The 16047-nt window shown below is 32.5% G+C and overlaps 3 protein-coding genes across 3 annotated transcripts; 1 reads left to right on the forward strand and 2 right to left on the reverse strand.

Moving 5' to 3' along the window:
• Positions 1 to 3767: 3767 nt before the first annotated feature.
• Positions 3768 to 5142, forward strand: LOC133670365 (auxin-responsive protein SAUR68-like). The gene has a single exon (XM_062090854.1). The coding sequence runs from the start codon at positions 4583 to 4585 to the stop codon at positions 5030 to 5032; it is 450 nt and encodes a 149-aa protein (XP_061946838.1). The 5' UTR covers positions 3768 to 4582; the 3' UTR covers positions 5033 to 5142.
• A 1128-nt stretch (positions 5143 to 6270) lies between these two features.
• LOC133670939 (uncharacterized) lies at positions 6271 to 8733 on the reverse strand. The gene is made up of 4 exons (XM_062091538.1): positions 8534 to 8733; positions 7597 to 7768; positions 6851 to 6967; positions 6271 to 6713 (listed from the first exon to the last, which is right to left on the reverse strand). The coding sequence occupies exons 1-4, from the start codon at positions 8641 to 8643 to the stop codon at positions 6540 to 6542; spliced, it is 573 nt and encodes a 190-aa protein (XP_061947522.1). The 5' UTR covers positions 8644 to 8733; the 3' UTR covers positions 6271 to 6539.
• Positions 8734 to 13510: 4777 nt separating this feature from the next.
• LOC133670975 (uncharacterized) lies at positions 13511 to 15830 on the reverse strand. Its single transcript, XM_062091579.1, has 4 exons — positions 15503 to 15830; positions 14828 to 14999; positions 14081 to 14197; positions 13511 to 13957 (listed from the first exon to the last, which is right to left on the reverse strand). Exons 1-4 carry the CDS (start codon positions 15610 to 15612, stop codon positions 13784 to 13786), a joined length of 573 nt encoding a protein of 190 aa, XP_061947563.1. The 5' UTR covers positions 15613 to 15830; the 3' UTR covers positions 13511 to 13783.
• Positions 15831 to 16047: the final 217 nt, after the last annotated feature.

Below are 16047 nucleotides of genomic sequence, written 5' to 3' on the forward strand. Positions count from 1 at the left end.
CCGATGTGGATGATTTGAGGTGAGAATTGATGATAAAGGCACATAAGACAGTTTATACAATGCATCCAGGTTCCACCAATATGTATCAAAATCTTAAGGTACGTTATTGATTGAACAGGATAAAGGCTGATGTAACCGACTTTGTTTCTAGGTGTTTGACTTGTCAGAGGGTAAAGGGTGAGCACTAGAAACCTCCAGAATTACTGCAACCATTGTTGATTCTAGAATGGAAGTGGAAAAAAAATCACAATGGATTTCGTGACATGGTTGCCTAGAAGTCAGAAGGGTTGCGATTCGATATGGTAGATTGTTGACAAGTTGACAAAATCAACTAATTTTCTACTAGTTAAGATTACTTGTGCATATGCAAAGTTGGAAAAATTATTTATTAGCGAGATTGTGCAATTGGATAGAGTATCAATCTCAATAGTTTCGGATAGAGGTCCACAATTTACATTGCAGTTTTGGGTGAAATTCCAAAAAAATATGGGGTACTACAATGTAGTTGAGTACAATTTTCCACCCTCAAACAGTTGGTCAGTCTGAGAGGACTATTCATAACTTAGAGGATATACTTAGAGCATATGTTATGGATTTTGGAATTGGTTAGAGTAGATTTCTACCATTAGTGGTATTTGCTTACAATAACAACTATCAAGCTAGCATTGAGATGGCGCCTTACGAGACTTTGTATGGTTGGAAGAATAGATTATCAGTTTGTTGGTTTAAGGTTGGTGAGAAAAAGGTTAGTAGGACCAGAGTTAATTCAGATTAACTCAGAAAAGATAAAGGTGATTAGAAAAAATCTTTAGACAACTTAGAGTAGATAGAAGAGTTATGCGGATAGGAAGAGGTATGAATTAGAGTTTTTAGCAGGTGATTGTATGTTTATAAAGGTATTACCGACTAAAGGAGTATTCATGTTTGAGAAGAAAGACAAGTTAATTCCTTAATTTATTGGACTGTATGAGATTCTGGAAAGAGTTGGGGCAGTTGCTTATAGGTTAACACTACCTCCAAACTTTTTAGCTAATCATACAATATTTCATGTTTCGATGCTATAGAAGTATATGTCGGATCCATCTTATGCATTAGAAGTCCAACCAATTGAATTGAGAGATTATATGACTTATGAGGTGCAGCTAGAAGATATAGGCAACAAGTGAGGAAACTTAGATAAAAGGAAATAGCTTCAGTGAAAGTGAAATGAAAATGTCATTAACATGAGGAAGAGATGTGGGAGGAGCTTGAGGATAACATGCATGAGGAGAATCCTTATCTTTTTTATAGTTTTGGTAAATGTTTAATTATTTATGTCAAGTTTTGAGGATAAAACTTTTATAAGATGGGGAGATTGTAATATTTTGAAATGAAAAGAAAGAATTGATGGGAAATGGCATTAACAATGCCCTTGGATGATTAGATTTGAGGTGCAAATTGATGAAGAACATTTTAGTAATTGAACAACGAGTTGGTAAATATAAATAGAAAGAGAAGAACCAAATTTAAAGAGAGAAAGCCGAGAGTGAGAAAGAAAAACAAGAAAAAGAGGAAAGGGAAAAGAATTTGAGAAAATAAGTTTATACGGTAAGATTTATGTTTTGATGTGTATAATTGTTGGTATTAATAAGATTTCAAATTTGTGAAAATTTAGGGTTTTGAAGTTTATGTTTTGGGTTAGATTGATAAGTTGATTGAAATGTTATGGGTAATGGTTTAATTGATTGGTTTTTAGATGATTTTGTCAGGAATAATGATTTTGAGATTTATTGGTTTAATTGATGTATTGGATGTAATAAATTGTGAAAAAAACTTGCTAGAAATACTGGAAAAAAGTGTCTTTAGGTTGAAGATGATAAAATTTTAGTTTGGTATCTCATTTGTGAAAATTACAATTCAATCCCTAAACTTTGGAAAAAATGCAAATTGGTCCCTTGAGCAAAATTTAAGTTTCTGGATAGAATTGATGATTAATTATGGGTAAAAATTTCAGTATAGTTATGGATTCAAGACATTTTCAGTTTGGTCTTCTAAATCTGGCAAAATTACAATTTGACCCTTATAAATTTGAGAAAATTCTAGATTGGTTCATAGTTATAGTTTTAATTTTTTAGATGGATTTTGAAGAATAATTGAGGTTTTTTTTATGAATTATTATCAAGTTTTATGATTTGTTTTGTTTTGAATTAGAATTATGAGAAACCATTTGATTTTTGTGTTTTTGAAAGAAAAAAAACAGTTTGGTTCTTGAACATATAGGGTTATAAGTTAGACCGTAAGTTAAGTGTATTAAATTTACTTTACATTCCTTTCAATTTTGTTTTGAACATGTCATCTTTTGTATTCAGATATTTCTAATATTCCATTAGCTGGATAATAGTATGATTTTTTCGGTACCTATTTTTGTGTTTGTTTTGATTTTGAATCAGGTGAGTGGATAATATTCCATATGCATAAGAAATAATATAAATATTTGAATTGTTAGTATGAAATGGATCATGCTTCATGATAATATATATTGATTACTATTCTTTATTATGATAAAACATGATCATTTGTTGAATCCGAATTCTGGACATGAGATATATATATGTCTGATTTGATAAATCATGATTTGATTATGTCATGAGTTGAGTTTTAAGATACGATTTATTTGTTTGATTATGATATGACTACTTGGTATGTCAGTCAGAATACACATGCTAAAAGAGGAATGTTAATCTTTGTGCAAATCATATTTGATCCCTAGTTGGTAAGGGTAGGGGGGTCATCAACCTATACAAACTAATCATCCCACAATTTGAAGCTTCATACTCGCTGTATTTTGATTTTCTGACGAGTCTTACCTTATGATATTTCTTGTTATGACCTGTTTGTGAAACTTTCTTGTAAGAACTTAAAGACAAAATTGTATATGTTTCTATTTGTCATATTACCTTGTATAAATATATTAAATATTATCTACTCATTGAGTTGATAAACTCACCCTCTTGTTATTTATCCTTTTTAGGTTTATAACTTTGTTAGTAAGTCATTTTTGTTGGACTTTCAGAACCTACTTTTTTTATTGTATATAAATTATACATAGAATTCTACTCTTTTAGTTGTAATTAATACTTTTCCATTATGGCTAGCCAATGCGCCACAAATTATTGAAATTGTATTAAGACAATCAACTTATATTATGAAATTAATTATGGTATCAGAAGATGCGTAGAATTCTAGTTTGTTTAAATGGTAAAAGTTTATATGTTTGTCTGGGTTCGTGTAGGTAAGGAAGCCTGAAGGGGGACTTTGCCTATGTGTCAGTCATTGATTCGGGAATTGGGTCGTGATAATTATACATATTAAATTATAAATGTTATCTTAAAAACTTATTTTTTCTAACTTTCTTCTCCTTCCTTTATCTTTCCCTCTCTTTTCTTTTTCTTCTTCTTCTTCTTCTTTTTCTCTTTTAGTTTTCTCTCTTTCAATTTTTTTTTTGTTTAAATGGTAAAAGTTTGTGTGTTTGTTTGGGTTCGCATAAGTAAAGAAACCTGGAGGAGGACTTTGCCTATGTGCCAGCCATTTGTCCGAGGATCGGGTCGTGATAATTATACATGTTAAATTATAAATCTTACCTTAAAAACCTATTTTTTCTAGCTCTCTTCTCCTTTCTTTATATTTCCCTCTCTTCTCTTCTTCTTCTTCTTCTTCTTTTTCTCTTTTAGTTTTCTTTTTTTCTTTAATTTTTTATCTTTTCTTCTTCTGTTTCTCTTTTTCTATTTATATTTATCAATTTTTATACAATTACCAAAATGTCCCTCACTCATTTATACCTAATGCTTGCTGCTCCAAGGGCATTGTTTTCCTTGCCTATTATTTTTTTCTTTTTCTTCTAAAATATTACTCATCTTGTTAATGTTGTACAAATAAGGGGTAAGATCTTAGAGAAAAGAATAGATTTAGATTACTAAGTGCTGAGTTTCAGATGAGTAGAAGGCAAAGCTGGTGAGTTGAGTATATATACACAAAAGCAGTGGAGAGTCTCTTCCCAAGGGAGGGAAGCAAAACCATGTGATGGGAGGATATCAGAGGCAATTTGGGAGGCCGGCATGTTTTCTTATGCCTGGCAAATGACAATCAAGCCATCAGGGTGTCAGATGAAACAATCTGAATTGATTACCGAGCGAACGACCCATGAAACTCCATGTGATTATGTCTTCAAGGCCTAATTTTTCATTTTTGTGGTTCTCCCTGTCTGTTGCTATCTACAGTAATGAGTCGGCATTCTTCTGAAGTATTTTGCTGTCCAGCAACATGGCAGAGAGATAATAAATGTGACACCCTCTGCTCCACCTTAATGGTTTTGCTATCAAACATAAGAAAACATGCCCTCCTCGTAAATAAACCCTCACACCCACCTATCACATGGTTTTGTTTCCATGGAAAGGGATCGAGTCTGGCATCGTGAGCGTATATAAGCAAGTCACCTGCTTTGCCTCTACCATCACAAGATCATCGTTCAGTATTCTAAAGCCTGAAGCTCACCTCTAGTTCTTGCTTAAGATCTTCCCTTTAGATTAGAGTGAAACAAGACAAGATGATTAGTGCCAAGATGCTCATCAAATTGGCAAGGAAGTGGCAGAAGCTGGCTGCTATCAGGAGAAAAAGGATCACACTGCCACAACCCATTGAGAGAACTGATACAAGCAGTTGCAGCACGTCGTCAACAACTGAGAAAGGCCACTTTGTAGTTTACTCCACCGATCAGAAGCGGTTTTCGCTTCCTTTAGAATATCTTCACAATAATATTGTCAGAGAGCTACTTGAAATTGCAGAAGAAGAACTTGGATCACCTAGCGATGGGCCTCTAACATTTCCATGTGATTCAGATCTTATGAAATATGTAGTTTCTTTGATAGAAAACCATATTTCTGCTGCAGATGTAGAGAAAGCACTGTTGATGTCCATAGCCGGGAGTCACTGCTCATTGTCTTTGGATCCCCATCATGAAGTTCCAAGTCACCAAATACCAATTTGCAGCTTCTGAACAATAGAATCAGAGTTGTAAAGTTACTCCAAAGTTCAACATTAATGTAGTTTTAGTTCAGCTTCTGAAATGAACTTGTCAGCGATGGCCTTGTCATACTTTCCCTTTAACCATTCTTTGCGCACATCTGATGAATGACATTAGCAGGTAATCACAATGTCTCCTGTGAAGCAGATGAACAATAAGTAGCTGATCATGAGCTGTACTATCTCGGATTTGTTACGACTTAGAGAAGCTCAATTTACATGCACCAATTCTTCTTCTTTCATCTCTCATAATGATCTAAAATGCAAAAACCTCTTCAATTAAAATCTCTTTATCCTATTAATAAGACCTTTTTTGGCAATTTGTTTATCTGAATATTTATCTGTTGAAAAAGAATTATCAAAATCATAAGAGCAATATTTTTTTAAAAAAAAATGTTTTCATTATTATGAAGGGTATGTATTTAAAAATTATAAAAATAATACACTGGAAATTCTATATTAAATCATATAAAAAAATTGATTAATTTTTTACAAAAAACATAAATTTTATTTTAACCATGATACTTTTTTTTCCACATTATGCACATAATAATTAAAAAATAAATGTTAGATAAAAGCCTATAATATTATTTGAGAACTATGACTAAATTAAATAATAACTTAAATATAATGTGAAAAAATGTTTAGTGCATTTAAAAAATTTACAAAACACAAATATAAGAGGTGAGATCTAATCCCAGATACCTGGAAGTCAGACCCAAGTGCTTGGAATTCTCTCCCTTTTTTTTTTTTTTTTTTTATAATGGCCTACATTTTAAAAACAAAACTAGACGATACATTGTCTACTATTTTATATTCTAGTCATCAGAAAAGTTGTTTTTTTTTTTTTTTGGGGGGGGGGGGGGGTTTGGGTTTTTTAAGCTTATTTTCATCGAAAACAACTAAAATACACTAATTTTAAGCCTATTTTCATCAAAAACAACTAAAATACACCGTTACCATTTTAATAAACCAATTTCCCAACCAAAAACACCATTAAATCAATCTAAAAGCACAAAATCAATCCGAAAAAATCTTCTCAACCTCAATACACCTTAATGAACCTGTTGACACCAAGACTAGACTTCTTTTTTTTTTGTACGAAATGTGGTCATTGACAACTTCTTCAATCTTTCGTTGTTATCTGATGACAATTAAATGATGGGATATAAATGAACACGAATTAAGGTAAACAGGCGGCGGCAGCAGCAATACACTGTGAACTACAATTGCATCCATTTCAGAACCAAGAATGGGAGATAAATCACGAATCAAGATCATGTATACAATCTCAATGCTCTTGATTTAATGTGGGAAGCATGTACCAGAATTAAACACTCTTGAGGAGTTCTTTTGGTATAAATAATACAACAATAGATCTTAATTTATATGAATAAAATGTGTCCTCCCAAATTCAATCCTTGCCTGGTACCAATTTCATTGCCTTAATCTCCAGTTCCGTCTGTGCATGTGCAAAAAGTTCAATCTTCATCTTTCTTCTTAGATGAATTTGGATTTTGTGAATATTTCTGCCATCTCTGCTTGTTCTTCTCAGATTTACTAGCATTTTGAGAAAATTCTGTGAGCCCCTGTCTTAGTGCTCCAAGATTGACCCCATCACCAACCAGAATGCTAGTTACTCCCATTTTTGAAACCTGACACCAAGAATTCTTTTAAATGGGATAGATGACTCTACAGGAAAATTGGCAGTTAATTACAATAAAAATACAAGATTTAAAGATCCAACTCATAAAATTAGAAGACAGGGGAAGCAGGAAAGTTTTGTTTTTACCGACTGAATGTTCCTATCCTCATCATCAAAAAAAAGCATGGAGTTAAAGGGTATCCCAGTCCTCGTATGAATCCTCTGGAAATGATCTGTCTTGTGAGTCCAACTGGAAAATATTTCCTGAATAGTCAGAAAAAAATCACTCACCATGTAAGCCAAACAAAGGAGTAGTTCCTCTTGATGATAGATGAATATAATTTCATATGTGGAAGATGAAGTGCATACAAAAGCAAAATGGAAAACAAAACATTCTCCAAGAAAACAGTGAGCAGAAAATAGAACTCCGAGCAAGCAGAATGATTGAACATTCCAATCTTTTTGGCGCAAACGGGTAACTCCTAATTCCTCATTTCTCATCAAAGGCAAGCACCAGCCACTTCTACTAAGCAGAAGTGAACAAGAAATACAGATCGTGTAAAAGAATCATCAGAAACACAATAGAATTAAGAGTTTCTTACCTATTTGATATGATGAAACTCAGAGGCTCATCACTCAAATCAAGTTACTAGGCACTAAATAAGTCCTCAACATCATGAGCTATTCCAAGAAACAATTCAGTATGCAACACTTTACAAACCCTGTGAGTTAGATGCTACATCTTTCTCCTTCCCTTTTAGGACTATGTTCTACTAAACTATGACCCTGCTACTCATGTTCTTGAGTAAAAAACAATTGGTTGACCCTGTTACTCATTGCACAGTAAAGATTTAAAAAGAAAAAAAAAAGATTCTTAGTTCTTGCAGACTCACCTGTGCTACAAACATTGGCTTGAGACTTAGTTTGTCAATAAATGTCTTTGCAATATCTGAGGTTGGTGATCTAGAAGCAATGGCCATGTCAATCCCCTTTTCCTTTAGTGCATATAATATGCCTTTAGCTTGGGGAAACAAGGATGGCATTTCACGCTTGGAGCGACATTCGCTGAATAACAACCATAATTGAATCAAAATTTAGACCATGTAGAACCAAAAAAACATTGGCACAAGGAGAAAATAAAAAGAAACCATTCTAATGTTTAAATAATCAAGCACTACAAAGATTGTACTTTTTTTTATTAAACTAATGCAAGGTTCTGAAGACCAAATAGAGCATTAGTATCATTATATGCAAGTAAGATGCAAAAGTCGAATGTACCAGCGCCAGCAACTGCTGAATGTTTTGCTTCCACTAATGTTTCAAACGTTATTAAATGTGTAGAAAAAACATTAGCTGCAAAATTAATTGCCAAATTACTTATATTACATACAAAGAGGTGCGTGAACGATGAAGGGCTAAATACTAAGTTGAACAACTTAACCCACATTCAATCAACATCATATTACAAACTATCTTCAAGGCTTCAATTCAAACAACATTAAAAGTACCCTCCAAGAAATTAGAAACAAATTCTCATTAAAACTACAAACATTTTTTCCAGCATACTAGTAAGTCCATGTCAGCTCTCCAGTAATTCAGATTTTAATTTAAAAATTCTTTCCTGATACTAACAATCTTAATAAATAACACACATATAATACCAAGTTACAGTTTTTACCAAGAAAGTTTCCCAGCAACACAAAAACAAAACAAAGCATGAAAAGCCCACATGAAAATAACAACATTAAACAAGAAAACATGACAAAAAGAACATAATATTTGACATAACTTTATGTTAGCATGCATGTGGCTGTAAAGAAAGAAAGGTACCAATAGAAAGGCCAGAGAGTGTAATCTAGATCGAAGACGACCAATCTAGGCAGCACTTGAAACATTCCAATAACTTGCAAAGCATCGTTTTTCACCGTCTCGTCCCCCATCTTTCTGCTTGCTTTTGCCTTTCCAAAAGAATGCGAGAGAATTTTAAGCGTTTGGTCGCTCGGTGTTATTGGTGGAAATAATAATAATAATAAATAAATCTAATTGGTATTTGTTTGACGAAGAAAACACAAGGTTCAGGTGGGCTTCTGAATTTTTATGGTTATGGGCCTCATGGCCCAAACCAAGCCAACAATTTATAGGACCCAATCTATTTTCTTTCTCAATCAGGTCCTTGATGGATTGATAAATTCTCAATCAGATCATTAATAAGTGTGTTTGGTACCGTGGTAACTTTTATGGTTGTGATTTGAAAAAAAATATTTTATAAAAATTACTTTTGATTGAGATTGGTTTGATATTTATATATGTTTGGTTAAAACTGTGGTTGAAATTGAAGTTGAATAAAAAATAGTTTAATGTGTTTGGTTAAATATGCTTTTTAAATTGAGGTTATATATATATATATATATATATATATATATATATATATATATATATATATATATATTGATGGTTTTTAATTTAAATATTATAGATTTAACTACCATTATTACATCATTAAATAAATAAAAATTTTTATCAAATATTTTTTATTATTCCATTAAATTATCTAAAATTTCATCATGTATGAAATTCATCCGATAAAGACTAGTTTTCATGGTTTTTTGAGCATGCAACAAAATCAGGTAAAATATCATCAGAAACAAAATTGGAATTCTGATCAAATTTCACAAATGCTACATCATCATGCGATGTTCTTCTAATTTATGTAATGTTATTAAATAATATTAAACACTAGTTTTTCGAGTAAAATATAATTTTTAAAAATAATTTTTTTAATATAAATAATTATAATCATGGCACTGTTCACTCCAAGAAATGAACAGCGCCACGTGAAATTCACTTGACACTATTCACATGAACAGTGCCAACGTGAATTATATTCACCTGGTTTGCGGACGTGAGAAGCAGTTCTTGGCTGCTTCTCAAGAACCGGCGTTTCAATAAAAAAAAAACACATGGATCTCACACAAAAAGTTAGTTGCATTTTAATGTTACCAAACATGTTTACACATTGAACTTTAAAAGTAGAAGGTACATATGGTTTATATATATATATATATTCTTGAAAATTTCAATTCAATTCATAAATAAATTTAAATAACTTATTATAATTTTTATATTTAAAATAAAATATTAAAACAGATAATATTTCCAAATAAACCAGCTTAAAATATCTAGGCTTCTTCAAATTTCAAAAACATAAATAAAAACCAACCAAACAAATAATCAAACTCACATGTACTAAACACCACAAATTAATGTATTTTAACATATCAATTGAGTAATTCAAAACTGAAATAATTCAATTTTGAAACTAAAAATCCCATCTTGGCATTAACAAACATAATAACAAAAATACAATAATGCACCAAAGTTACAATCTTTATTGTTCAAATATCCTAATAAAACAAAACAAAACAAGAAAATCCCATGTTGGAACAACTATAACAAAAGCAAAAAAACAAAAGCAAAAGAGAACATAATGTTGACATTCATCACTATTATATTTAAGAATGTCGTTTTTTCCCATTATTTAGCATTTCTCATATAAAAATAGTGGATGTAAGAGATCGACTAATTATAAACAAACATTGTTTAGACACTTTGTTTTTTCAATCCATTGAAGGGTGTAGAAGAGACACATATTACATAAAGAGAGGGGAACTTGAGCAAACCATTAATTATCCCTTGTTATGTTGCTAATGACTAAGTCCAAAACACATACATTTTTAAAAGAATTAACAGTCAACATTGATCAAAAGACTTAGGTTATGGTTTACACAAGAGTATACCCAAGACTCTCTCTGTCAGATCATGAGCAGATGCATCCCTCAAGGTAGTGCAAATTTTACTTCATCAGAAAGAAGATGAACCCAGTCAGGATGTGAAGCTGAGATGAACACAGATCAGGGAGCTGTCTCTAAGACAGCCATTGGATCATGCTTTAACTGTTAATTACCTTAGCAAGGCTTGATGGTGGAAAGCTCAAGATGGGAGGAAGGGAAAGGGCTTTTTCTAATACCTCCCCATTTATATCCACTCAAGTTATGATTAAAAAAAGTAAATTGATGCTGCAGAAAAGAGTGCAGAAATGCATTAAGTTCAAGCACTCTCTTTCTTTCAATCATCTTGTTTGTTCTATTTACCTCCCTTGAGGACTTCAAAACTTGTGCTCTTCTGTACGTAGCACCAATCTCTGTGGAATCAAGGTTAATGTGCCACAGAAAACCCCACTCCCCGCCATTCTCTTCTTTTCTCTACCTCTTTCTATAATATTTACAACCCTCAAGACCCTTCAAAGTTCTGTCCATTTCCTTGCTTGCGAGCCCTTAAAGAATATGTACTGATATAATACTGCTATTCGCAGTGAGATGCGATTCTTCAGGAATGCGTCCTCAGAGAAATCAAATGCCGTCAGATGTATGCTTTGTCCTCTCTGCAACATGTTCATCAGATGTCAAATCGATAACAGGTTTTTGGACTCCTCTCAAAAAGTTCTCAGCTTCTGAAATGAACTTGTCATACTTTCCCTTTAACCATTCCTTACGCTCTTCTGATGAATGTCATTAGCAGGTAATCACAGTGTCTCCTGTGAAGCAGATGAACAATAAGTAGCTGACCAGGAGCTGTACTATATCGGATTTTTTACGACTTAAAGGAGATCGATTTTCATGCACCAATTCTTCTTCTTTCATCTCTTAAAATGATCTAGAATACAAAAACCTCTTCAATTAAAATCTCTTTATCCTATTAATTAGACCTTTTTTTGGCAATTTGATTATGAATATTTATTTGTTGAAAAACAATTATCAAAATCATAAGAGCAAATTTCTTTTTTAAAAAAAATGTTTTCATTATTATGAAGGGTATGTATTTAAAAATTATAAAAATAATACACTGGAAATTCTATATTGAATCATATAAAAAAGTGATTAAAAAATCTAAAAAACATAATAATAAATGTTAGATAAAAGCTTATAATATTATTTGAGAACTATAAGTAAATTGAATAATAACCGAAATATAATGTTAAAAACAATTTAGTGCATTTAAAAAATTTACAAAGAAGAAACATAAAAGGTGAGTCCAATCCCAGATGGCTAGCCAAGCTGAAAGAAAGCCAGACTTAAGTGCTTGACCTTTCCTCTTTTTTCTATTTATAATGGCCTTCATTTAAAAAAAAAAATAGATAACGCATTGTCTATTATTTTAGAATCTAGTTACCGGAAAGATTGTCAAAAAATCTAGACTAGGGTTTTTTTGGGTTGAAAACACTATTTTTTTAAGCTTATTTTCATTGAAAACAATTTAAAAAAACACCCTTAGCATTTTAATAAACCAATTTCTTGACCTAAAACACCTTTAAATTAATAAAAAAACATAAAATCAAATCGAAAAAAATTCTCTCAATCTTGATCCACCTTTTTTGACAAGATGAAGATCTAAAAATACCTCAATGAAACCCATTGAGACCAAGACCAGACTTTTTTTTGTAGGAAATGTGGTCAACAACAACTTCTTCTCTCTTTCGCTGTTATCCGATGACTTTATCTCTCTCCTTTCACATAGAAGAACCGAAAACAAACAAAAATTTCTTTTATACCCGAACTAAAATTTCAAAAACTACAAGAACTATAAAGAAAAAAAACAAAAATAAGTGGACTAGAGTACAATCTGATCATAAAAGGCTGCAATCAAAGAAAAAAACTTGAGAACGAAATTAAAAGAAAAAAAAGTTTGTAGTATTGTAGATCATGACAATGACTTCCCTAACTATTTTAGTATGTAAGTAATTGTAATTGTAATGTAGTTATAATGTAATGTAATTGAAATGTAAGAAGTGTAATTGTAATGTTTGGAGATCTTCTTCATGTGTAACATCATGTTCTTCAATTCCTTGTTCTGCATCTTTGATTTTTGGCTGCTTGGATAAACTAATGGATTGGTGAAGAGGTACTTGATTTCGGGAGTTGACAGCCCATTGTTGTTTATCTCATTAATTTCTTTTTATGTTGTTGTTTTTATGATCAGTACCGAGATGTTCATCAAATTGGCAAGGAGATGGCAGGAACTAGCTGCTACCAGGAGAAAAAACAAGCACTCTGCCACAACCCATTGGGAGAACAGATACAAGCAGTTGTCCCACATCATCAACAGCTGAGAAGGGTCATTTTGTGGTGTATTCTGCTGATCAGAATCTGCAAAATTCCCAGAAAGCTACTCAAATTGGCAGAAGAGTCTGGTTTGTATGGCGATGGACCTCTCACATTGCCATGTGATGCAGCACTATTAGACTACGTAAATGCTTTGAATAAACGGCATGTTACCGGAGAGGCAGAGAAAGCATTGTTGATGCCCATAGCCAGCAATTGCTGCTCATGTTCTTCGGATCACTATCATCAAGTTACAGAGCATAAAAAGCAACTTTATAGCTCTGCAGGGTAAACTACACTTGTGAATTAGTCACCCAAGTTTAGTTGACAGAACTTGCTGTAACCCTAAAACATTATTATACATACAATTGCTTTGACAAATGATGAAAATTTAGACAAATAGTCAATTGTAGTTATGGAATACAAAATTGTAGGGATTTTGCATCAGTAATCCTTGACATGTTTCTCCTTGGGGAATTAAAAGAGAACAGTCTAAATCCTTTGATTCAAGAGTTTATGTTACCGTTACATGGTTCTTGCTAATCAGAGAGAAGCAGCTGCATCAAGTGATGCTGAGCAATGAAATGTGAGCTACAATTAAATGATGGGATATAAATGAACACGAATTAGGTAATCAGGCACCAGCAGCAGCAATAAACTGTGAACTACAATTGCATCCATTTCAGAACAAGAATGGGAGATAAATCATGAATCAACATCATGTATACAATCTCAATGCTCTTGATTTAATGTGGGAAGCAGGTACCAGAATTAAACACTCTTGAGGAGTTCTTTTGGTATAAATAATACAACAATAGATCTTAATTTATACGAATAAAATGTGTCCTCCCAAATTCAACCCTTGCCTGGTGACAATTTCATTGCCTTAATCTCCAGTTCCGTTGGCACATGTGAAAAAAGTTCAATCTTCATCTTTCTTCTCAGATGAATTTGGATTTTGTGAATATTTCTGCCACCTCTGCTTGTTCTTCTCAGATTTACTAGCATTTTGAGAAAATTCTGTGAGCCCCTGTCTTAGTGCCCCAAGATTGACCCCATCACCAACCAGAATGCTAGTTACTCCCATTTTTGAAACCTGTTCACAAAGAAATATTAGAAGACAGGGAAATTGGCGGTTCATTACAAAAAAAAATACAAGATTTAAACATCCAACTCATAAAATTAGAAGACAGGGGAAGCAAGAAAGTTTTGTTTTTACCGATTGAATGTTCCTATCCTCATCATCAAAAAAAAGCATGGAGTTAAAGGGTATCCCAGTCTGCGTATGAATCATCTGGAAATGATCTGTCTTGTGAGTCCAACTGGCAAATATTTCCTGAAAAGTCAGAAAAAATCACTCACCATGTAAACCAAACAAAGGAGTAGTTCCTCTTGATGATAGATGAATATAATTTCATATGGGGAACATGAAGTGCATACAAAAGCAACATGGAAAACAAAACATTCCCCGAGACAACAGTGAGCAGAAAATAGACCTCCGAACTAGCAGAAAGATAGAACATTCCAATCTTTTTGGCACAAACGGGTAACTCCTAATTCCTCATTTCTCATCAAAGGCAAGCACCAGCCACTTATACTAAGCAGAAGTGACCCAGAAATGCAGATCGTGTAAAAGAATCATCAGAAACACAATAGACTTAAGAGTTTCTTACCTATTTGATATGATGAAACTCAGAGGCTCATCACTCAAATCAAGTTACTAGGCACTAAATAAGTCCTCAACATCATGAGCTATTCCAAGAAACAATTCAGTATGCAACACTTTACAAACCCTGTGAGTTAGATGCTACATCTTTCTCCTTCCCTTTTAGGACTATGTTCGACTAAACTATGACCCAGCTACTCATGTTCTTGAGTAAAAAACACAATTGGTTGACCCTGTTACTCATTGCACAGTAAAGATTTAAAAAGAAAAAAAAAAGATTCTTAGTTCTTGAAGACTCACCTGTGCTACAAACATTGGCTTGAGACTTAGTTTGTCAATAAATGTCTTTGCAATATCTGAGGTTGATGATCTAGAAGCAATGGCCATGTCAATCCCCTTTTCCTTGAGTGCATATAATATGCCTTTAGCTTGGGGAAACAAGGATGGCATTTCACGCTTTGAGCGACAATCGCTGAATAACAACCATAATTGAACCAAAATTTAGACCATGGAGAACTAAAGTAACATCAACACAAGGACAAAATAAAAGGAAACCATTCTAATGTTTAAATAATCAAGGACTACAAAGATAGTATTTTTTTTTTTTATTAAACTAAAATGCAAGGTTCTAAAGACCAAATAGAGCAACTGCTGAAACATTAAAACAAAAAACCAAATTCTCATAAAAATCACACTTTTTTTCCAACATACTAGTAAGTCCATTTCAGCTCTCCAGTAATTCAGATTTTAATTTAAAAATTCTTTCCTGATACTAACAATCTTAATAAATAACACACATATAATACCAAGTTACAGTTTTTACCAAGAAAGTTTCCCAGTAACACAAAAACAGAACAAAGCATGAAAAACCCACATGAAAATAACAACATTAAACAAGAAAACATGACAAAAGGAACATAATATTTGACATAACTTTATGTTAGCATGCATGTGGCTGTAAAGAAAGAAAGGTACCAATAGAAAGGCCAGAGAGTGTAATCTAGATCGAAGACGACCAATCTAGGCAGCACTTGAAACATTCCAATAACTTGCAAAGCATCGTTTTTCACCGTCTCGTCTCCCATCTTTCTTCTTGCTTTTGCCTTTCCAAAAGAATTCGAGAGAATTTTAAGCGTTTGGTCGCTCGGTGTTATTGGTGGAAATAATAATGACAGTAAATAAATCTAATTGGTATTTGTTAGACGAAGAAAACATTGTTTAGACTCTTTGTTTTTTCAATCCTTTAAAGGGTGACCAAGCTAGCACATTAAAAGTCAAAGGGTTTGACACATGTTACCTAGAGAGAGGAACTTGAACACACCATTAATTATCCCTTGTTATGTTGCTAAAGACCAAGTCCAAAACATATATACTTAAAAAAAAAAATGGTAACATCTTAAGATTAAAAGATTTATTTCTTCTATAATTTTAGATTTAAATCCTATGATTATTTATATAATAATTACTAAAAATTTATATGATCATTAACTTTATAGATATAAACTAAAAAAAATTAACAG

The sequence above is a fragment of the Populus nigra genome, chromosome 13, assembly GCF_951802175.1.
Source record: "Populus nigra chromosome 13, ddPopNigr1.1, whole genome shotgun sequence".
Classification (NCBI taxonomy): Eukaryota; Viridiplantae; Streptophyta; class Magnoliopsida; order Malpighiales; family Salicaceae; genus Populus; species Populus nigra.